The 23,893-nt window shown below is 37.3% G+C and overlaps 4 protein-coding genes and 1 long non-coding RNA gene across 7 annotated transcripts in view; 2 read left to right on the top strand and 3 right to left on the bottom strand.

Annotated features, from left to right (window-relative positions):
- LOC134212608 (protein Atossa) overlaps positions 1–23,893 on the bottom strand; it is a 256,321-nt gene that overhangs the window by 209,580 nt on the left and 22,848 nt on the right. The window lies entirely within an intron of this gene.
- Positions 2,049–4,616, bottom strand: LOC134212612 (zinc finger protein 425-like). Its single transcript, XM_062690624.1, has 3 exons — positions 4,355–4,616; positions 4,150–4,292; positions 2,049–3,589 (listed from the first exon to the last, which is right to left on the bottom strand). The coding sequence occupies exons 1-3, from the start codon at positions 4,487–4,489 to the stop codon at positions 2,107–2,109; spliced, it is 1,761 nt and encodes a 586-aa protein (XP_062546608.1). The 5' UTR covers positions 4,490–4,616; the 3' UTR covers positions 2,049–2,106.
- Positions 4,704–23,893, bottom strand: part of LOC134212617 (gastrula zinc finger protein XlCGF46.1-like) — a 32,003-nt gene continuing 12,813 nt past the window's right edge. The window contains exons 2-4 of one of the 2 annotated variants that reach the window (XM_062690630.1): positions 6,588–6,696; positions 6,389–6,531; positions 4,704–6,327 (exon numbers count right to left, since the gene is read on the bottom strand). In XM_062690630.1, the coding sequence (XP_062546614.1) occupies positions 5,040–6,327; positions 6,389–6,531; positions 6,588–6,668 (1,512 nt within the window). In that variant the 5' untranslated portion in view covers positions 6,669–6,696 and the 3' untranslated portion in view covers positions 4,704–5,039. Of the gene's footprint in view, positions 6,328–6,388; positions 6,532–6,587; positions 6,814–23,893 lie in introns of those variants that run through there. The other variant, XM_062690629.1, reaches the window with a different exon arrangement.
- LOC134212616 (zinc finger protein OZF-like) lies at positions 7,605–9,807 on the top strand. 2 transcript variants are annotated; one of them, XM_062690628.1, is made up of 4 exons: positions 7,605–7,703; positions 7,764–7,922; positions 7,978–8,120; positions 8,349–9,807. In XM_062690628.1, the coding sequence occupies exons 2-4, from the start codon at positions 7,794–7,796 to the stop codon at positions 9,670–9,672; spliced, it is 1,596 nt and encodes a 531-aa protein (XP_062546612.1). In that variant the 5' UTR covers positions 7,605–7,703; positions 7,764–7,793; the 3' UTR covers positions 9,673–9,807. The 2 variants fall into 2 exon arrangements, with proteins under 2 accessions (XP_062546612.1, XP_062546611.1); XM_062690627.1 differs by having other exon boundaries at positions 7,674–7,922.
- Positions 16,932–22,383, top strand: LOC134212623 (uncharacterized). The gene is made up of 2 exons (XR_009979311.1): positions 16,932–17,617; positions 21,602–22,383. It is a non-coding gene; the product is annotated as an uncharacterized LOC134212623 (long non-coding RNA).

Here is a 23,893-nt window from a genome sequence, read left to right as displayed (position 1 = left end):
GTTGTATAGCCCTTTTACGTTATTGTGTACCATCCCCTGTAATAATAATGTGAATATAATGCTCACTTAAGGCATAATTAACGTTGGCTGTCTTGCCCCATATGGCCATCTTACCCCACTTTCCCCTACTCTTTTTAAAACAGAAGCCGATTTTTTTGGGATGAAAATCCTAGCGAAGAAATCCAAGTTGTGATTCGGCATTCTTATCGTATAAGTAGGAAAAAAATGAGTACGTTTTCCGAGTCCCATAGATGAGAAGCTGAAGTTAAATGCTGCGAACATAGCGTCCTTTTAGCGATCCTCCTGTAGGTACCATATCGAGAAAAATGTATCTCAAAAGGAAAGTTCTAAAATTAAATTGAAAATGCTATTGAACTATGAACAACACCACATTATTGCCTTATTACTTACCACACAAAACGATGATAATTTCCACTTATCTGGATAATTTGTTTCACTTCATTTATATGAACCTGCTGGAGCCTGATGTGCTCGCTCAGGCATTTGAAAACGAAAATATTTTTTTTAAATGGCGCCTCATCCAGCATCACGTTAGATGATACTGAGAGCTCGGTCTACATTTAAACGACATTGGTAAAATGGATTACAGAACACGGTATAAAAATGAATCGATATCTACGAAAACCGAGAAACTCGGTAGCCAACATTATTGACATTTCAGTTTACAGATATATCAGTGAACAACATAACAGAAGTCAGTAATTTTCCGGAGATTAACCGAGCTTACTTTAGAAATTATTTTTTACTGAATTAAACCAGTAAAAATGATTACCGAGCTGGGATTATGAATTTAAGTGTGTTCCGACCAATGACGACAACAACCTTTCTGTGTAGTTAATTTTCACCCAGCTCTTAAATTTCTTACCCATTCGTATGCTGAAAATGGCGAGAAGATTCGAGATCATACGACGAAGTTATAAGCATTTACTACTTTTATTAGCATATCCACGCAGTTTTTGGAGGGTCCGCAAATCGTCTTCCTTCTAATCGATATACCTTGCTCAATGCGAACCTTGCCTTCTTCTGCCCGTCGGATCGTTGTCAAAAACCATTTTCACCCGGTTATTGTCCGACACTCTGGCTACGTGCCCGGTCCACCATAGTTTTTCAATTTTCGCAGTGTGACCGATGAATGGTTCTCCCAACAACTGATGCAACTCGTGATTCGTTCGCCTCCTCTACGTACCGTCCGCAATATGCACAGGCACCACACCATAGGTACCAAGACCAAGATAAATACACTACTAGGTGTTCCAATCTACCAAATTCACGATTCAGCCATCTTGTAGGACTACCGATCTAATGAGCGTTATGTAAATAGTCACTTTAATCAGCCAGAGAGCGCCTTGAAAATGAAAACCCACCTGTGTTGTTCCTTGATATTTGTTTACACATAAAATAAACATAGTTCAAAGTTCACTTATCTTATTTTCATTTCATATCAGATGGTCAGTTATCTCAAATTCCTCGTAAATCAGAATAAGCTATTAATCCCACTTAAAATATCTTTCTGAAGTAATTTCAAAGATGTTCTTTTTAAATGAAATTATACTAGATTTTGCTTATGTCGTTGACCCATTCACAGTTTCCTCCTCCTCCTTACATTGCATCCACACTGGGACAGAGCCGCCTCGAAGCTAAGTGTTCATTCAGCACTTTCACAGTTATTAACTGCGAGGTTTCTAAGCCAAGTTACCATTTTTGCATTCGAATATCATGAGGCTAACACGATGATACTTTTATGCCCAGGGAAGTCGAGACAATTTCCAATCCGAAAATTGCCTAGACCGGCACCAGGAATTGAACCCAGCCACCCTCAGCATGGTCTTGCTTGTGCGTCGGCTAAGGTGGGATCCGTTTACGCACAGTTTACGAATAGCTAAAACAATGAAAATTTGATGGAAAGGCAATAGGTAATAACTAGACACTAAATTTTTTGCAATTTTTGAGAAGGTGAAAGAGTGATTGGACATTTCCCTGAAAGCTGTAAGGATTAAGGATATGATTTTCAATTCAATTCTTCATCATTTATGTACCACATACTTGGATTTATTTATTGACAATCCAGACGGACTCGGAATTACATTAGATTGCTTCATGCGTCTTCAGATGCACCAACAACGGTTTCTTTCGGTTGAACGCCTTCGGACAGAACGTACACTGGAAATTGAGAATACCCTCATGTTTTTCGCGTATGTGGCCCCGCAAATCACGTTGATAGCGATACGATGCCGGGCACTGTTGACACTTGAATGGCTTATTGCCCAGATGGAACTCTATATGGGAATCCAATAGACGCTGCTGGGTAAAAGTGATTGGGCACAGATGGCACTTGAAGGGCCTATCTTCGGAGTGAACGGTAAGGTGACCCTTGAGTAGACTTTTCGTTCGGAAACCTCGCCCACAGTATTCGCATTTAAACTCATCTTTCGCATCGTGAAGCCTGACATGCGCATCGTACGAGCCCTTGATGGAGAATCGGGCGTCACATTTCGGACATTCGTAAGGTTTTTCTCTTCTGTGAGAATTTTCGTGGTCGCGAAGAAACGCCTTTTCTTTGAACGCCTTACCGCAGAGCGCGCAAATGAATTTCTTGCCCTTGAACATTCGGTACTGATGCACCTTCATAGACTGCCGAGTTTTGAAACGACGAAAACACACTTCGCATTCAAACTGATAATCCCCGTCATATGCTAGGCTCTCCTTGAGATGAATCTCCTCTGCATGGGCTCGGAGCTGCTCTTGTGAATCAAACTGCTTTTTACAAGCGCAGCAGATATGCGACTCTTGGCGCAGTTCTTCCATTCGCTCAATTATCATCTTTTTCTTATGATACATTTTGAGATGTCGTTGTAGAACGTATTGATTGGCGAATTCCTCATCGCATTTTGGACATGGATGTAACCGTTCCACGTACATCTTACGTTGATGTCGCAGAAACTCCTTTTTGGATTCGAACCGCTTAAAGCACGTGGGACATTCAAACGGATTATCCTCGATGTCACGATCGTTTGTAATGCGGTACCGATAATGGTACTTGTCGGAATGTTCCTCTACCTTTTCATGGCTGTCTAGTGGGAAATCCTTACAGTCGCAACATCGTTTCGGCTGTGAGTCTGCTTTGACTCCATAGTAAAGGCGTTTTTTCTTCGGTTTATGGTCACCTTCTTCACCACTGTCCGAACTGTTTGCGCTATCGTAATCGGAGTAGTTTTCATTGTCCGATGAATCATCCGGCGAGAAGTTCATTTCAATCTGTATGTCAGCCCATCTTTTTTTCATCGGCTTAGACGTATCGGGTTTAACGTCTTCTTCAATATCAGGTTTCTGTTCTACGATTTCTGGTGTTGCGATGTTAGGTTCCAGCTTTTCATCGATCGGTATCAACTGTTGAGGGTGTTTTTTATTTCTCTCTCGTTTTATGCGCCGCTTCCGTCGAGCAATCGGCTCGTCGTCTTCATCAGTGTCTATGTTATCGTGGAAAATTTCTTCGCACTCCGAGTCAACCTCTGATTTGATGTACTCCTCGGAGATGAATACTGATGAAATGTTTCCATCTCCTGTTTCACTGTAAATTAAATTATATTATACTTAAACTGCCTATAAATGCAAAATTGTCTCATGATGATGAATATTCAATCAAACATGTGACAGTAGTTTAGGGACAGTAAAGTTCTTCAGGTAAGGTATGTTGTTATTATATAAACCACCAAGCCTCAAATATTCTTGCTCACGTTTGAATGTTTTTTAACAAATCGGATTCGCTCTAAACTTTCGTGCATTAATAAACAAGCATGTGGCTACTTTTTATAGGATTTTTTTCATGTTTGTTTCATAGATTACGATACAATAATCATAACTTTTTAACATGCATAGATTTTTTTTAGCAACTAAGTTAATTATAATTTGAAGATGCTGTTTATCAGTGATAAAGCTTGTTGTCTTAATAAGCTATAAACCAATCAAAAGGAAATAATAGTTCCTGTTGAAATCAGTACAATAAACAGAATACTTTGACAAAATACTTCTACAATAATGATCCAAATTGGTTGAATTAATAGTTCAAACCTTAGTGGTTAAAGTATAATAACGATACTAAAACATAGCTCACCATGGAAGCATACTCACGTAATCTCTATCTTCGGTAGCGTAACAAGACTTTTGAATTTTTTCTCCGACTCCAATAAAATCGTGTGAAAATGCGATACAGACTTCAAGCCTTCTTTGCAGCTTTGACACAATTTATTTGGGAAACCGTCTTTTGAACACATCTATGTAGTAAACAAATTGTTTAATAGACCAAAACTTTTCATACAATCAATGAAATGCTCACCGCGATTGAAAAACACTCTTCAATAACTTGTGCTGGAGTCTTTCCTTCCACCATAGGCTCGTAGATTGATTCCATGTTTTCTGCTCCCGTCTGAGCACATACACGACACGCTAAGGCGTATGATATTGTAGTCATGTTGTATTGTTTATTTTATCGAATGTAGAATAAAACACTGTTTAAAATATCACATTTCATGTTTAAAAATGTTTAAAACTAATAGAGACATATCACTAAACAAACAAGCTTGTTTGATTGTCTCTACTGTCATGATAGAATATCAGAAATGTCAAAATAAAAATACGCTCATATACGCCTGCACTAGTGAATCTATACGAGGTTTGAATGTGTCTGTATTTAAAAACATTGATATCGCATTCTACTTATCTTGCACGCAAGTTTACTCAGAATAAAGTTTGATAATTTTGCCATACAACTTTTATGCATTTAAAAAGGCATTACGAAATACCACAATAATTACCAAGGAAGACAATTATTATTAGTAATTCATTACATACCGATCTGACTCGTTGTCATCCTATTTTATCGTGATTTTTTATAATAGTTTAAACTTTGGCTTAGTATGCTGAAGACTCTTACTTCTTCTTCAAAACTGTTCCCGCCGCCTAAATTATACTTTTTTTATGTTTTATCGGAAAATATATTTTAAATTTAAACCAACTTAAACTTAGCTATTAGGTGCATTGCCAGAGCTGTGCGAAGCCAAGTGTTTGCGAAGGTAGTCCTGCCTCGGATAGCCCCTCCCACAAACGTTGCAAATGTAAGGCTTGATTCCAGTATGTGCCATAACATGGCGCTTCAAATCGCTCGAAAAAGCATAGCTTGCGTCACATAACAAGCATCTGAATGGTTTCTCTCCGGTATGCATTCGCATGTGTGACTTCAGACACGATTTTCGTGCAAATGTGGCCGGACAGAGGCTGCACCCCAGGGGACGATAATCCGACGCGTGCGTGATGTAGTGGTCCTTGAGATTACCCTTCGTTTTAAAACCCTTTCCGCACGTTTCGCACTTAAAGTGATCATCTTCGATAGCGTGTGATTTCACGTGTTTTCGGAAGGAGTCCTTGATTGCGAAAGTTTTAGAGCACACTGGACACACAAAAGGTCGCTCGCCTTGGTGACAGCGCTCATGGTCCGACAGGGCGCATTTATCACGGAAGATCCGTCCGCACTGGGAGCATTGGTACTGCTTGGTACGATAGGGCTTCAATTTATGGTTTAAAAGTGATCGTCGTGTTTTGTAACGGCGATAGCACGTGGGACAGACGAAATCGTTGTCTTGGGGAGCGTTGTCGATCGATTGGCTTTCCGGCAGATGAATTTCCTTACAATGAGCCTCTAGACTAGCTTCCGATTCGAACTGTTCGTAGCAGGCGCAACACTTAGGCATTAGTTTTTTTCGTTCATCGGCATCCTTGGTGTGCAACTCTTTGTGGTCTATCAATAGATCCTCAGAGATAAAATCATGCTCACATTCGTCGCATTCATACGGTTTATCAATGTACCTTTCTCGTTGGTGAAACTGCAAAGCTCGTCTGTTGGTATATCGTTTGAAGCATGCATTGCATTCATATGGACGAGAAGAGATCTTCTGAGGATCAGTTTGCTTAGAATCCAGGTGCACTTTGACATGATCCTCTGCTTGTTCTTCATTTTCAAAACGAGTCTTACATTTGCAACATCTTTTTGGGATTGAAGCCACCTTACGTTTAACATACTTTCTTCGTTTGCGTTCTGTCTCAACAGCCTTATCTCCTTTTTTATCAATCTGTGTTTCTTCATCGTCTTTGCTATTAAATTCATTGTCATCATGTGTCAGATTATTATCCTTTCTGGTCTTATTTTTTTCATCCGAAGAACTCTCACTACTTTCTTCTTTGAATGGATCATTATACTCAAATTCAACTGTTGTTTCTATATGTTCAGCTATCGCACTCAAAGAAGATGTTTCCCTAAAATATACAAAAAAAATATTTCTCAACGCAATAATCGAATTGAATTGGAGTATGGTACCTTAGTGCTGATACAGCCTCAAGCAGCTGTACTCGGAATTTTTCATCTGACTGCTGACATCGTACTATTAGTTTAAATGCCACTATCAAGTCATCCTTACAACTTGTACAACATCTAAATGGAAGACCGTCGCTTTCGTGAAACTTAAGAAAAAATATATTAGGAAAACTTAAGCTGTTTGAAAAATATTAAAACTTACCTCCAGTTTTACACAATAGCAAAGCATTTCGGCTAAAGTTTTTCCGCCCTCGTTCCAATCCAAAGAAATTGTACTGTCCATTCTATCAAAACAGATACGGCATTGTTGCCTGTTAATTTCCAACAGGTCCATAGTCGTAGTCCAATGAAAAATAAAATTGAAAATTGAACTCAAAATATTTCTTCTGCAAAATTATGAGCTTTGTTTTGATTTGTACGAGATGTTATTAGTTTTTAGATATGTTATTGATATTTAACCCTTGAAAACATAGTTTAGTGAACTCACAAGTTTGAGAAGGAGAAATAATTATCTCACAATGATGTACAGGGTGTGTCAAATCGAAGCATTATCTGTAGCTACGATTTTTCATGGTTAGATTAAAAAATATTTTAGTTACTAGATAAAGATTGTCGCTTCGGTTCCCTTTGTTCTGCTGTCCGGAACATGTTGGGTACCAAGCTGTCAAATCGTATGGATTTTCCTTCTTTGACATTTAGCTCCCTCAAAAGATGTTCCGGACAGCGACTACAGCGACAATCTTTATCTAGTAACTAAAATATCTTTTGTTAGATGAGAAACCATATTAATTATAAAAAGCATTTAAAATATACTGCAAAGCGTCTAATTCTGTTTGCAAATTTTCAGGTCATATCTTAATATCTCAAAATGCTTTGAAAAATATACATGTGAAAAGTAGTTATTTTTGTTCTATTGCATGTAATGTAATTTGTGTATTTTACGATACTTTCTGTATCTTTTATCATGTCTTCAATAAAAAAACAGTACTTTCTGCTTATTTATGTTTAAAATATTGTACATATGTGAATGGGAGTAATCAGAAACAAAATTGATATATGACGGTTAGTTTATATTGGCAAAGGGAAGCGAGTGATATTGGTAGCTTAAAGCCTGCGTTTTATAACACTAGGGGTTTTACCATGAATAGAAAAAGGTAACTTCATATTTTAAAATGTTCAACTAGATATGCATACGGAAAATACTATATGTGCATCTCGTTCTCATCTAAATCAGGTGAGATAAAATTATCTCACTTTCTCAAAACGACTTGGACAAAGGTAATGCCAATCAAAACATAACTTTATCTTTTTTATCACCGTAAACAAAATTCAAATGCTTACATTTATTGTAAAATTTCAGTAAATTCTGTATTTGTAGTAAAAATATTTCTGACGCACCACGTTCGTTATGTTTTCGTTTATCAATCCATTTGCCTGTCGAATATGTTTCGAGACGTCCATGAAATTCGAATCCTTAGCCGATATTGTGGATGGAAATTCGCTGGCCGATATGCTACGGTATTGCGTCAATCTAGAGGTAGGTAAACTTCATGACCTTTTGTATTACGCTAATACCATACCCGACCTCACAGATTGACCAGAACGACGGACTGCCCTATCAGTGTTGTTCAAAATGCAAACTTGATTTAATAGTGGCTTACCAGCTAGTTACTCGATGTCATCAATCCGATACCAAGTTTCGAGAGATGGTGCTGGAAACCAAAGCTAAAGAAAGGTGCGTCACACATTTCACATTTCATACCTGATCCGGTAGTTAAACAAACCCACAAAAATTATCCATGTTCAGGTTCAAATTTTACTGATTATTGTTAATGTCTTTCAAAATATGTAGCCACTGTCTGCCCAAATATGTGCTCCTATCACAAGAACTAATCAGCCAAAAGATTTCATTTGGCTGATTTTTTCTTTTGATTCAACCTGAAAAATATGTTTCTAATTGCAGATTTCCTATCGAGAATGAATTGATGCCACCGCTCACAGAAGACGATATCAAAATTGAATTGGATATCGACGAGGAGCGTATATATGCTGAGCCTTTATCTCAAAGTAATGTTCACGAAGGGAACACAGTCAAACAGGAGACAAAAGATAAATTGTGCAATGCAGCAAAAAGTGAAGAAGAATCAAGCGAGGACGATTATGAAGAGGAAGCCGTCTCAAATGACGAAAAAGCTCTGGATGATAATGAAGATAGCCCGGATCCATCTAAAAAGAGCAAGAAAACTCCGGAACGATGTTGCCGATGTAGAATAAAACTAAGTACAATGGAAGCAATTATCGAACATTCGAAGAAAGTTCACTTAACCAAGCGATGTACAGATTCAAAGAAAATTGCAGCTAAACCTTTTGAATGCGATTTGTGTTTCAAACGGTACACCACTAAAAAAGCATTGTGGCAACATAAGTCATTACTCTTCGTGAAGAACAAGTTTCAGTGTGATGAATGCGAACAAAGCTTTAGACTCGAACGGACTCTGCTCCAGCATAAAGACAGCCACAAAAATGTAGTTCAACCGTACAGTCGACGCCAAGATCAACTGCCTCGTTGCTGTGCTTGTTTCGAACAGTTTGACACTGACGAGTTGCTGAAAAAACATGCAGATGAAACCCACTCACCGGAAAGTACATCGGTGGAAGATTTGAGCAAGCCTTTCAGCTGCGACTTATGCCATCGTCGATATAAGAATATTCGCATTTTGAGGGAACATCAGGCAAAACCCTACCGTATCACACAGTATCAATGTGCTACATGCGGTCGAACCTTCCGAGAGAAGTGTGCCTTGGCAGATCACGAACGGTCCCACCGTGAGGAACGATCCTTCATATGTCCGGTCTGTTCAAAAACATTCGCTATGAAAGATTCTTACCGAAAGCACGTCAGAGCGCACACTTTGGCCGAAGATCGATTTAAATGCGAAGTATGTGGAAAGGGATTCAAAGCCAGGGCCAATCTCAAATGTCATCTTATTACGCACAACCCCCAACACCGGCCGATACAGTGCACACTTTGTCCGGCAACGTTCGCTCGAAAGATATGTCTACAGGCACATATGAAGCTGCACACTGGCGAAAAGCCCCACAAGTGTGATCAGTGCGGTGCGGCTTACACTTTTGCGACGGACTTAAAGCGACATATCATGGCGCACAACGGTATTAAGCCGCATTTGTGCACCATCTGTGGTCGAGGGTATCCCCGTCGGGACTACCTCCGAAAACATATGGCTAACCATGTAAATCAGGAAACAAGACAATCGGGGGCAATATGATGAACGTTCTACTTATTTCAAACACAAGTCCTAGGCATTGGGCATTCAAATTGCGTACTAACAAATTACGTCACGAAATTTAAAAAAATGTTATTAGATCATTGAAGAATCAAGTAAAATTCATTTATAACAAAACATTACTTGTAACTTATTTTGCTTAGGGTAATAGGGGTGATCGGGGCAATATAGGCCATTTCAGGAAAACGAATCGAAAATGGCTGAAAAATGATCAAAAATGTATCATTAAAATGTACTGCCCATAAATGCATAACTGTCCCATAAAGGTAGGAAATCAAGCAAACATGGGACCGTTATGTATTTATATGCAGTGTAATTGTCTTATATTAGGGAGTGTACCTTTCATATTACATCGAAGAATGATGAAAAATGCGTTTGGGAATTGCTGGAATGGAATGCACTTTTCAAAATGTATTGATTTTAATGTGTGTTCCCGTCTATATGGAACAATATGGGTCACCATTTGGAGCAGTATGGGCCACCCATCCAAACCGTTTTTGTGAGAGAAAAGTGTCGTAATATGGAAGGATATAATATTACTTCAACAGTATTCCATACAAAATAAGAATAATAAACCGTACAACAGCGTACCGAACCGATTTGTTACCCTTCACTGTTTGCACAGACACATTTCAATAATTGGTCAATGGTAATTTCTTCTGTTCCGATCGTAGTCATGCGGTGTTGTAATTTATTCGTAATGAATCTAACATAGATGATAATATTCTTGTATTCGGCAACTGAAATTTGAAATTTCGCATATTAATGCCTAATATCTTGATCTGTGCATGTATGACCATTGACCACATTGCCCCATAGAGAGTGGTTTTGGAAAAAAAAAAGTTTTATGATAAAATCAGATTTGTATCAGTACAAACATGTGTTCATAATATTCAATTATAATAGATCTTTTGATTTTGATGCTTTTTTGACCTTTTTTTTATGTCAAAACCTTATTTATAAACTTCAAATCTTATGATAACTCTGCTTATGTAGCAAAAATTTATATTTTCAAGGGTATTTTCATGTTCGATATGTTTATTCGTCATTACTATTGAAAAGTGTAAAATTTTATGTATATTGTGTTTATTTAGACTTTCGCTTTGTGAGCGAAATTAGGTTTATGAGAGTAATTATGGTGCCTAATTTCGTTTATTGTTGTTGCGTAGTTTCATTTGCAACATTCTGATGAAACAAAAGCAATATAATACACAGGACAGTTTTACACTGAATAGAACCCGAGAAGTTCATTCCCATACGCTTTTTAACTAATTTTCAGGCGGATAACCACCGACATCGACGAATGTTGACTTGAAAAATCTTATAGATCAGTGCCTGCAATAGCTACCAAATCCGATGTGTAAAATGATGCTAAAATGTGCGATGTGTAAAATGATTCTAAACTTAAGCTAAAACTACAGCAGCTTTTTCGATAATGTATATAATATTGAAGATGTCTTGAATAAAACACATATTTGAAGATGTCCTATGTAAGAGATAGCGGAATTTAAGATTTTCTTTCATGACGTCTCGAAAATTTAAACATTTTTTATACACCAGATAAACATTGCTCATACAATGCCTTTTTTCTTAAAATATGGTTTATATTTCAAAAGCAAACGATATTTTAGGAATTATGACTTGTGTCAACTAAAATGCATAAAATAAACTCTAAGCAAAGCTCCAGGGTCGAAATATAGGCACATACCATTTCGACTAAAGAATGGGTCACTGACGGCTGTCTGATACCGTTATCTGCATATTTTAAACAATGGGTGCATGCTTCTATTGATTAATTGATTATATTTCATCAAACCAATAACAATATTCAATTTCAAACATGAGCGAAGTTAGGAACACTTTTGCGCGAAATTAAGAACTATCCTATTTTCTTGCGCGAAATAAGGAGCATACAACGGTTTCGGATTCATACTCCAATTTTTTTTAAATAGCAGCAAAATTTGCAAGTAACATTTTTTTGAGAACCTAGAATCCTTCTACTACGTGATGCAGTCCCAACTAACATTTTTGGTGCTAAAAGCTTCAACTTCTAGCCTTTGGCTGTATAATATTTGAATAAAAGCAGCCAATGCTGAATAAAAGAAAAGCCTCCGCAAATAATCCCTTAAACTTCAACTCGACTATTACCCAAATATCTATCAGCTAGTCAGTGTGCCGAATATATTTAATCTTTTATCGTTTATGCAGCTTTCATATAGTCATAAAACAGCTCTGTCTGAATTAGCAACAAAGCTTATCGGTTAAGAGCTCATGTATGTAACTGAGTTGCTTGTTAGCAACTTCCCATATTACGGTGAGTAGCATTCACAATGAAAACGTTTTTGCTGTTGTTATAGCACTAACAATATAGCGTTATGGCGCTATAAATGAACTAACGAAGCTTTTAGGCAACTTCTGTACCTTTGAAGATTACACAACGTTTAAGTAAACCTATTACTGCTTCTCTTAATAGCATATCAGTATGGAACGTCAAAACCGCTATGTTTACATTTGATTTTTGTTGCCGGAGCTGTGTATGAGCTATTGATTTCTGTAATGCAGCTACAAAGATATTCATCTGCTCTTATAGCAACTGACAGAGCGCTGTCATTTATGCTAGCAGATAGCGTAAGAAAACAAGCCATTTAGAAGCGATATTTCTGTTGACGGCTACTGTTAAACGATTTGCAGCAAAGTTGCATCTATACATGTCGAGAAAATGTTGCCTTAAAACAATTTCAGCGATTGATGATGGATAAAAGTTAGCCAACAGAACATGCTGATAGATGTTTGAATAATGGTTGAAATAATGCTGAAAGCATAATTTTTAAGCTTATGTGCTGAAAGCAGCATGTAGGCCTCTTTCTAACGTTTATACAGCATGAATCTGAAAATAGCGTTAGTAAAACAACCTATAGGGTATGCGAAGAAGCACATCCATAATTTTCTTTGTTATTTACATATGTCAAAGTGACGGTGATGACAGAGCAGCGGCCATTGAATCAGGAGATCAGGAGTTCGAATCTAGGTAGCAACAAAATTGATATTTGAGTTTCCACAAAAAAAAAAATTGAATAAACTCCCGAAATTTACTATCCTCTCAAATAATATTTAATCAAATTGAATTCAATGGCTGTATAAAACTTATTTAACAGATTCAAAAAATCTGAATAAGCGCCATTGAAGCGAATTATATTACTAAATGGTTTAGTAAAGATTGAGAAAAAACTGTGTAACATGCTGTAAAGTAGTTGTGCAGACACGTCAAAAACAGCTGAATAGATTCGCCAGATTTGCTGGTAAAAGCATTGAATAGAAGTTCTTGATCATATGTATAGCACACATATTCAGGTTGAAGCCGTATAGACGAGTTGAAATAACATTTACATTGACATTAAATGTTAGTTGGGGTAGCAAATGCTTCTAAATGGCCACTACATGTTTCTTAATGAACGTTTTAACTTGGTCAGATCTTAAGTGCGCGAAATTAGGGTACTTCACGGTAAGGTACCCCGGGGCAAGTGGGACCTAAAAAAACGCTAGTTCAACAAAATTGTTTACGCATACTAAGAAAACAGGGTATTTCAGGACATTAACCACGGATACATCATTATATGCTTCCGTTGTTGAAGTGTGGACGTGTTGTAAGCCATTTATTCAGTTACAAAAAAAATTGGTAGTGACAGAAATAAATTTACCTGTGGGACCCACTTACCCCTTCAAACGGGGCAAGTGGGACCTATTCTGCTTTATACTGTCGAACGAAACTAATATGAAGAATGTAGATAAAATGTTCATGTAGTTTCTGAGTCGTAGTATATCAGATCATGGATGGAGGTTTATTGCTTGTCAGACTTTGGTTTTTGCAAAAAGAAAGGGTTTACAATGTTAGCAGATGAAAAAAAAAACTCGATTCACTGTTTAATTGGCTATTGACTGGCTTTCCATTAGCTATTAGCTTACTTTCTTACCAAATGTGTTAGATGGAAAAGATAAGCAAATCTTTGTTCACCTTTCGAATAAATGTTTATCTGTTTAGAACACAAATTATTACATAAATTAGAACCTCGAAAGAAACGTTTTTATTCAGGCGATGCGCAGTGTTGTAAATTTGTAATAGAACAAAATGGCCAATTTATGTCCTAAGCACTTTATTTATCTAAAAATCTGATGCGAAGTTTAAAAATAACAAAACACAAGACAAAACCTATTGATCTATTGTAAAATAAATAGATTATTTGCACTGTAAATGGAAAATTTCACATAGTTATAAGCATTGCTCTTTTCCATGAGGGAGATAATTTTCAGAAAGTAAAATACACATTTGGTAAATCAACTGTACACTACTTCTTAACAACGAAAATAAATATATCCACTGCATTTGATTCAGATCCACATGATATATGATTGTCGAAGTTATTTTTAACTAGACAACAATCTAAAAACAGGTAAAATGGCTCTATCGAGAATGTTGTTCAAATATGTCCCACTTGCCCCATCTATGTTAAAACTCAAGGGCAACTGAAAATTGCAGATTCTAGCTTTGATCAAAACTTTTAAATCGTTTTCGATATCACACAATTATTCAATTGCTCAAAATATTCACTTTCCACATCAATGATGAATTTAGAAACGACTATTTTGTTGGAAATCCATTGAATTAAAATAAAAGTAATAGCTTTTGCCTGTAGTTTAAACTCATGATAAAACAATACCATTAGTATGGTGCCGCTAATGGTCTTTATTCCAAATATTTTTGTGTCAGGTGAATTCGTTGATAGTTCTGCTTCATCTTTCTAGAACATAGTTACCATTAAAAACGTTCATGGATTAATCGGCAGCCTTAGTACCCACTTACCCCGTATTTTCACTTGCCCCGGGGTACCTTACTTAATATTCTAGTTGAGTGGCTGACTAGTGTCACATAACAGAAAAGCAACTCAGAACAAACTGCAGGTTTCAAAGTAGACTCATTGTGCATTGCCATTGTAAAATGTCAAGTATCAGCTGACTATTCCGTCATGATTTTGCCGAGCACTTATAATCTTTAGTGATTCCTAAATTAGTGCAAAATGGTAATGCGGAATTATACTTCCACTTTTGTAACTTTAATATTGTGCCTTTCAATAAATTGACAACTTTTCAACTACGCATACAAATAACACGTGCTACCAAAGCAATTGACTGGCTCACTCTTCCACGGGGTGAATTTTTTTCAAAAATAGTCTGAAATTATGAAAGGTGCTACTTGGCTGCAGGTTCGTTTTTCTTTCTAGCGCTTAAGATTGACTGCGATTGAAAGTCATCGCTGATGCTTCATGTCCCGTACATCATTTGAAGTAAGCCAATTGATTTGCTTATAATAAACTCGTTTGTGAAGCAAACAATTAGAAAATATAACAAGTACAGGGCTGGTAGCGATCAATGCTGCTCAAAATAGTGACTTAAGTGACCAACGTTGGAGAAAAAAGAGACCGAAACTCATTGCCTCAAAACTTATGTTCGATTTATAGCAAGGCAAAATATTGCTTGGTTCAAATCATCCAAATTACTCACCATACGGTAAATGGGTGAAAAGAAACGACTTTGCATGAAAAACTCAAGCTCCTTCAAAATTGCAAACGAGTTTACTTGCGCGAGAGAACTTGATGAATAAGATTTGGAATGACTTTACCAGTAACACTTGTTATTGTAGAAAAAGTGATCAAAATTAACTTGAAGTGGTTGTCCGACATTTCGTGGTAAAACATTCCGCGGTAAACCATTTTGCGGTGTACCATTTCGCGGTATGTACCATTTGGCGGTAATCTGTTTCACGGTTTATACAATTTGGCGGTATTCCGTTTCGCGGTTTACAATTTCGTGGTGCTCCGTTTCGCAGTATTCAAGCTTAGCTTATCTTTTTAACTTTTTTTTGTATTTTTAAGAGTTTGCCATTCTTTTCTACCAACTCTTAATTTTCTGTTCTTTATATGGCCGTTTCTTCCATTGCGTTTCCCTTTCAAGTATTTTTCTTTTTTCTTTTACGCATTATTTTAGGTTATTTCCAAAAGACATATACATACATTATTGTCAATATGATAATTAGATGTGGGAACTTTGTCATCAAGATACACTATATCATATGATAAAGGTCGCTGTCTTAATACCATAAAAAGCTATGGAATTCTGATAGAATCCAGTAAATGGAATGACTGAAAATTATTCATAAGGCATAATGTATCTTCCTTAAATGTTAGCCGGTATTAGGCGAAATATCATGTGCTGTCTTCTTCAAATGTTCGCATTTGCCCGGTATAAGACAAAATGTGTTGTTTCGTCTTCTTTAAATGTTCGCATTTTCCCGGTATAACGCAAATTGTGATGTTTGCCTTCTTTAAATATTTACATTTACCCGGTATAAGGCAAAGTGTGTTGTTTTGCTTTCTTCAAATGTTTGCATTTGCCCGGTATAAAGCAAATGTTATGTTTTGCTTTCTTTAAATGTTTGCATTTGCCCGGTATAAGGCGAAGTGTGTTGTTCGCATTCTTTACATACCGTCGTCGGGGGTGACAATGGGTCAAATGGGGGTGAGAATGGGTCATTGTATCAACCACTTAGAATGCTTGTAGATTGGATTAAATGCATCTGAGGGCAAGAAGACTAAAATACAAGAGACCTTTTTGGACGATTTTGCTCTTCTACCTCCAGACTGCCGGAGAAAGCGATGACCCATTCTCACCTCCAGACCCATTGTCACCCTCGGTGCGATGGCGGTAGTCGTATTTGCAAATATGTTTTGCTTCAAAACTTTTTTTTTGTTGGGATTTGAATTTATATAAGTCTGGTGTAAACCCAATGATTATTCACTTTACATAATAATTAGGTGAATTTAGAGGCTTTACAAAGCTAAAGAACACGTTATTGAACTACTTGTAACATTAGTAAAATTAAACCTGCAAATTGGTATTGACCGCGAAAAGTTTCACCGCGGAATAGTACTAACCGCGGAATGGTATACCGCCAAATAATATAAACCGCGAAATGTTAAACCGCGATATGATACTGAACGCGAAGTGGTAGAGCGCAAACTGGTACACCGCGAAAAGGTTAACCGCGGAATGTTTTATCGCGAAATGTCGTACAATCCTTGTGTAGTGGCAAGCGTAGATTACGCTATTCGGTAAAATAGCAGAACCCACCTTGAGGTTCTCTGAGCATACAGATATGTTTCAATAAACAGTTGTTACCAGATTGACCACGAACTCAGACGTTTTATTTTAAAACTAAAGAAGACTCTTTTCGATAGCAGTAAGCTATTACAGTGGCGACGAGGAGATAATTTTACCATTTTACCGTTTTTCACAGCCGCCGGTGAGATTTGTGACCATTTTTGGCGTGATTTTTCGGCCACAATAAAGAGGCCCGATACCAGCCCGGCGTCTATTCATCAATTGTGATCAACTGTGGTAGCCTCACGGTGAAACCGGTTAAACAGGCGATCCCATTTTGAGAAGCGACACTCACGTACGAGAAGTGCCAACTGTCAGCAAGTGAACATAGCCGGAAAGTGCATTCTGCGAGCGAAGCGTTCGTTATCGGTGCAGTAAGGAGTGACGAGAATAAATTGGATAAACTGATTTCATCCGGGGTGCTGCTGCTGTTGTTGTTTTTTTTGCTGTTGGTTGCTGTTGGTGTTTTGCTGCTGGTGCATCGCTAAATACGGAGCTCATCTGCCTTTGTCATATTGTTGACATTTTAGCTGGGAATCAGCTTCTGGTGTTACTTATCCGAACTGAGAAACCAATTTATTAAGGATTGCTGCTGGGAGTGCTTTTGCTAAGAAGATCAATAGCAAGTGAACGTTTGGTGCTATCGGCTGACTGCTTTGGTGTTTTGGAAGTGTGCTTTTGGTTTTGCACCGCCGCTGCAGAGTTAAATACACAGGTACGTGGATTTTATTGTTCACTATATAGTGTTACTGTTTTGCCTTTTTTTTTTTGAAAACTGCAAATTTCATTTTATTGTTTTTTTTTTATAATTCTGGGGAATTGATTCGCATTTTGCTTTTGTGCTTTTGTTTTTTTATTGTATTGATAAACAGGATGTCATTGACAACAACCACAGAACCGTATGTGCCGGGCACGATCCCCTTTTCCCAATATTTGGAACAATTAGAGTTCCTTTTTGAGCACAATAATTATACAGCAGACAGATATAAAATATCATTTTTAGCCGTTTGTGGAGTGGAAGTTTACAGTCAGCTGAAGTTGCTATTTCCGGGTCAGAATATTAAAGATTTATCTTACAAACAAATTACTGATGAATTGAAAAAGAGGTATGACAAGAAAGACTCTGATGTTATACACACGTACAAATTTTGGACCCGTAGGCAAGGGCAATTTGAAAAATCAGAGGATTTTGTACTTGCCATTAAGCAAATGGCAGAACTTTGCGGTTTTGGCGATTTTAAAGAAAGAGCAATTCGTGATGCGTTGGTTATAGGGACCTACGATAGGAATATGCAGAGGAGATTATTCGACGAAGATGAATTAACAGCTGCTAAAGCAGAAAAGCTTATTGTGAACCAAGAGTTGTCTTCAAATAGGACTCGATTTGTAAACCGCGATGAAGAAAAGAGACTTAGCGTAGTCGCTAGATTGGGCAGAAGAAAGGAGCGAGATTCAGGTAGACACCAGTTCCGTAGTAGGAGTAGAAGTTATGATCGTAATAGATCTTATTACTCAAGGAGTAGGAGTGATGACAATGGACGTGAAAGTGATAAAACTGGAAAGCTATTTAAGTGCTCGTTTTGCCATAAAACTGGGCACACGAAGAAATTTTGCTATAGATTAAAAAGAAAGAGCCCTCGTAAAACAAGGCAAACCGTTAAATTCATTGACTCCCCAACACCTTCGACTTCTCATACGTCAGGCCTTTTCAAACGCCTTAAGGAAGATTTAAATAAATCAGATTCTGACGACGAAGACATTCACTGTATGATGGTTTCTTCTAAAAATCGAGGAAATGAACCATGCTATGTGAAAGCATGGATTGAGAATAGGCAATTATCATTGGAGGTGGATTGTGGCTCCGCGGAGAGTGTTATATCTGAATCGTTCTATCTAAAGAATTTTAGTAAATGCCAATTAAAGGAGACTAATAGAAAACTGTATGTTATCAACGGCAACCGATTGAGTATTTTGGGCAAATTGCGAGTTTCGGTAAAATTAAATGGAATAGTGTCTGTCCAGCATCTTATCGTATTGCGTGGTGCGAATGATTTTGTCCCGCTTTTGGGACGGAGCTGGTTAGATACTTTCTTCGATGGATGGAGGAGAACCTTTTTGCAGCCGATGGCGCCAAATAATCAACGTATCAATGCGATGACAGATGAGAACACAGTAGAGGAAGTGATTAATGATGCAAAACGTAAGTTTCCAACACTTCTCGACAAAAACCTGATAAATCCCATTGTTGGATTTGAAGGTGATCTTATACTTAAGGATGACACGCCCGTGTTTCGGAAGGCGTATGAGGTACCGTTAAGATTAAGAGATAAGGTTGTAGAACATCTTGACTTACTGGAGAGAGATGGTATTATCTCGCCAATTGAAGCTAGTGAGTGGGCTTCTCCGGTTATCGTGGTAATAAAAAAGGATCAGGGGATTAGGCTTGTTATAGACTGTAAAGTCTCAATAAATAAGCTTATTATACCTTCTAAATATCCTTTGCCGCTTCCACAAGATTTATTTGCCGCACTCTCTGGGTCAAAAGTCTTTTGTTCTTTGGATCTCGCTGGAGCATACTCTCAGCTTTTGCTTTCGAAACGGTCAAAGAGATTTATGGTGATTAACACCATCAAAGGCCTATACGTTTATAACAGACTTCCACAGGGCGCCTCATCAAGCGCCGCAATTTTTCAAAAGGTGATGGACCAGGTTTTGAAAGGGCTTGATAAAGTATTTTGCTATCTAGACGACGTTCTTATTGCTGGGAAAGATTTTGAGGAATGCAGAAGTAAACTTTATTTGGTTCTAGAAAGACTTTTTAGATACAATATTAAAGTGAATTTTAAAAAATGCAAGTTTTTTGTAGCTAATCTGCCTTACCTGGGTCATGTTTTGACAGATAACGGTCTTTTACCATGCCCAGAGAAAGTTGAAACTATCCGTGAAGCTCGTGCTCCGCGGAACGTTACGGAACTCAAGGCTTTTTTAGGTTTAGTAACTTATTATTCGAAATTCATTCCTAACTTATCTTCTCGAGTCAGAGTTCTTTACGAGCTTTTAAAAAAGAACGCTAGATTTGATTGGAACCATGATTGCGACTTGGTATTTAACCAATGTAAGCAATTTTTATTAAAACCAAGTGTTTTAGAATATTTTGACCCTGATAAACCTGTGGTCGTTGTTACTGACGCATGCAATTATGGTCTGGGCGGCGTGATCGCACATGAAGTAAATGGTGAGGAAAAACCGATCTCTTTTACTTCATTTTCTCTTAACGACGCGCAGAAAAAGTACCCAATACTTCATCTAGAAGCATTGGCAGTTGTCAGCACAGTGAAAAAGTTTCACAAATTCCTGTATGGAAAAAAATTCACAATATATACAGACCATAAGCCACTTATTGGAATTTACGGAAAAGAGGGTCGTAATTCAATATCCGTCACTAGGTTGCAGCGATATGTGATGGAATTGTCAATTTATGACTACGAGATAATTTACAGGCCATCTGCTAGGATGGGCAACGCGGATTTTTGTTCGCGCTTTCCGGTTGCCACAGAGGTTCCTAAGGATTTAGACAGAGATTATGTAAAAAGTCTTAATTTCTCCGGCGATTTCCCAATCGATTATATTAAGATAGCGACTGAAACAAAAATGGATGAATTTCTCACAAAGATATTGGAATACTTACGGAATGGTTGGCCGGATCGCTTGGATAAAAGATTTGCAAATGTATTTTCACATCACCAGGACTTAGAGGAGGTTGAAGGATGCATATTATTCCAAGATAGAGTGGTCGTCCCAGAGTCGATGCAGAAAGATGTCATGAAGCTATTGCATCGTAACCACTCCGGCATGTTTAAGATAAAGCAACTGGCTAGGAGAACTGTTTATTGGTTCGGCATGAATGGGGATATCGAGAGATATGTTAAGACGTGTAGAGTTTGCCAAGAAATGACCCCAATTTCTAAGCCGCCTCCTTTTTCACCTTGGAAACCTACAAAAAAACCTTTCAGCAGGATCCACGCTGATTTTTTCTATTTCGAGAAAAAGGTTTTTCTAGTAGTAGTTGACAGTTTTACCAAGTGGGTAGAGGTTGAGTATATGCGAAATGGTACAGATCATACTAAGGTCAGAAAAGTTTTTCTCAATATTTTTTCAAGATATGGTTTACCAGACGTGCTTGTGACTGACGGAGGACCTCCATTTAATTCGGAGTATTTTATACAATTTTTTAAAAAAACAAGGTATTATTGTGATGAAAAGTCCAGCTTACCACCCACCAAGCAACGGTCAGGCTGAGCGCACAGTTCGGTTGGTTAAGGATGTTCTAAAAAAATTTCTTTTGGATCCAGAAATAAGAAGGTTGGATATCGATGAACAAATTTCTTTTTTTCTTATGAACTACAGAAACATTTGCCTTGGACCGGACAGCGCATTTCCTTCAGAACGTGTTCTCTCGTACAAACCAAAGACGACGTTGGATTTGATAAATCCAAAGCATAGTTTTAAACATAATTTGACAGAGTTAGATGATCAACAAAATGCATGCTCTATAAGCACAGATTGCACACACAGTACAATTACACCAACACGTTTGAAGAAGGGAGATTTGTTGTTTTATAAAAATCCTTATAAAACTGATATCAGACAATGGTTGCCAGCTAAATATCTAATGCACATTTCTCCAAATGTTTTGCAGATATCCTTAAACGGTCGGATAGTTTCGGCGCACAAGCGTCAAATTAAATTTGTGGAAGACTCTCGCCGACGATCTTTCCGTCGTTTTGTGTTTAATGGAGAGAGTCCAGCCATTTTAGCACAACCCAGCAGCAACACCAGCAATTTTGATGAATTTTCCGGAAGTGCCGGTCAAAGTAGGAAACGTAAAAGAAGTGAAGATGAGAGCGAAGACTCCGATTCGGACTTTTATGGCTTCGCGGCCGAATCTCTTTTGTTCGATGAGGAAGAGCTCGCCGGTACGACTTCCGTTCCTGCCTCAAATGTGGTCGAAGTCGATTGCCGCAGTATCGATGAGAGGCGAGCATCAAGTCGGATTGACGAAATGGAAAATATTCCGGAAGAGAATGTTCGAATATTCCGCGAAGAAGAACGGCCTCGACGTAGCAAAAGACAGACAGAAAAAAGAAGAAAAAGAGACTATGTATATTATTGAAATAAGTGATATGATCGAATTCTGTTTTAGTTTTGAAATTACGGTAGTTTAAAATGAAGACTCGAATATGCAAACACAGAATGAAAAGTTTGCTTTCTGAATTGTTACACTTAAGTTTTTCAATTAAAAAAAATCTGAATTATAGTTTTAAGCATTGCTATCCTCTACTAGACTATTAACTTAAGGGGAAAAGAGTTGTAGTGGCAAGCGTAGATTACGCTATTCGGTAAAATAGCAGAACCCACCTTGAGGTTCTCTGAGCATACAGATATGTTTCAATAAACAGTTGTTACCAGATTGACCACGAACTCAGACGTTTTATTTTAAAACTAAAGAAGACTCTTTTCGATAGCAGTAAGCTATTACACCTTGAAGTTAATAACTAGGCAGTGAGTTACAAATTGTTACACAGAATTATATTTTTAATTTAAACAACAATTTTGCAGCAGGTTCTACATTATTGTGGGGAACAATGTTTTGTATGACTTAAACATTTTTCCTATAACATCTGTATGTGAAATGCCTTTTTATTATGGTAAATAGTATGGTGTGGTATGAACGTAATTGCCAGATATTTAATGCCAGAATTATTTCGACTCACAATGCTTATACAGTCAAACCTCCATGAGTCGATGTTCTATGACTTGATATCGACTCATGGTAGCAAATTATGCCATACATATTAAAAAATATTTTTTGGATTACTGTGATGGTCCCTTCGAACACCTTTCCAAGAATTTTCTATTCCACATCTCGATATTTCCATAAGTCGATGGTCCCTTCGATATCGACTCATGGAGGTTTGAATGTAAATCTAAAAAAGGTCCCTCTGTTTGAAAAAAATACTGTATACACCAGAGATAACATTGCGAAATTATAACATTTATTTACATTAATCCCTCCCTCAGGTCCAGGTCCCTCTGTAGAAAAAAAGACTGTTTAAAGAGATAACATTGCGAAATTATAATATTTATTTACATTAATGGGCAAATAAGCAGCGAGGGTAGTAACAAATTAAAATATATTTCTTGAGAATTAAAGCTGGAAGTATGATGCAGAGCAAAACATTTGAATCTCCTCTAAAATAAAAGCTGGGGTTTCCTATACTAAATAAAGAATTTCGGTAAACTATACCGGCCGGCCAAATAATTATTTTTAAATAGTTTGTTCAGGCTTCTAAGTTTCTTTGAAAAGGAAGGAAGTTTCTTTGAAATATCAAACGGTTGTTCAAGTTCAAATTTTAAAATTTCAAAATATTTTAGATTTCAATGTTATTTTATTTTAAACTTTCAAAGTTTATTCGTTTATCATCAGAAAATATTTTTGTAAAATCCTCAAGTACTGATCGTTTGATCATTTGAGCAGTTCCTCGCTCACTTTTGGTTTCTTTAAAATACCAGGAAGTTCATGTAGAATTAAAAAGATTAAAAAGTTCAATTGATTATAGAGTTTAATAGTTTTTTTTCAAAAGTGTTAGAAAATCAGCCAGGTCTGCAGTTAGGCTTTATAATATGTTTGATTATTATTGAAAAGCTAATAACCGAGGTAAAAGGCTGGCCAAGTTTTGATAAAAAATTGAAGGCAAGAAGAAGTTAATAGCGCCTTAGAAGTTCATTTTCTATACATCCTTCAGTTTAGCGAAGATAATTGGACTTATTCTACGAGTCAAGTGACGTGAGGTGAGTCGATTTTAGCAATTCTCACGTGAGGTGACCACGTTATTCAAATGGGGCTATACGATTCTTTTCACGTCATTCGTGCAATCTCACGTCACTCCACTCGTAGAATAAGCCCAAATATTCAGTCGAGAACTCGTGG

Source organism: Armigeres subalbatus, chromosome 2 (assembly GCF_024139115.2).
Source record: "Armigeres subalbatus isolate Guangzhou_Male chromosome 2, GZ_Asu_2, whole genome shotgun sequence".
NCBI lineage: Eukaryota > Metazoa > Arthropoda > Insecta > Diptera > Culicidae > Armigeres > Armigeres subalbatus.
This window is presented reverse-complemented; position numbering and strand designations above follow the sequence as displayed.

Bases quoted from the DNA above. Each gene is read 5' to 3' on its own strand.
- LOC134212612 (XM_062690624.1), bottom strand. From the start codon at position 4,489: ATGACTACAATATCATACGCCTTAGCGTGTCGTGTATGTGCTCAGACG. The intron at 4,293-4,354 runs GTGAGCATTTCA...TTTACTACATAG, and splicing joins AAGAGTGTTTTTCAATCGCG to ATGTGTTCAAAAGACGGTTT. The intron at 3,590-4,149 runs GTGAGTATGCTT...TTTAATTTACAG, and splicing joins CTACCGAAGATAGAGATTAC to TGAAACAGGAGATGGAAACA.
- LOC134212616 (XM_062690628.1), top strand. From the start codon at position 7,794: ATGTTTTCGTTTATCAATCCATTTGCCTGTCGAATATGTTTCGAGACG. The intron at 7,923-7,977 runs GTAGGTAAACTT...CCGACCTCACAG, and splicing joins GGTATTGCGTCAATCTAGAG to ATTGACCAGAACGACGGACT. The intron at 8,121-8,348 runs GTGCGTCACACA...TTCTAATTGCAG, and splicing joins GAAACCAAAGCTAAAGAAAG to ATTTCCTATCGAGAATGAAT.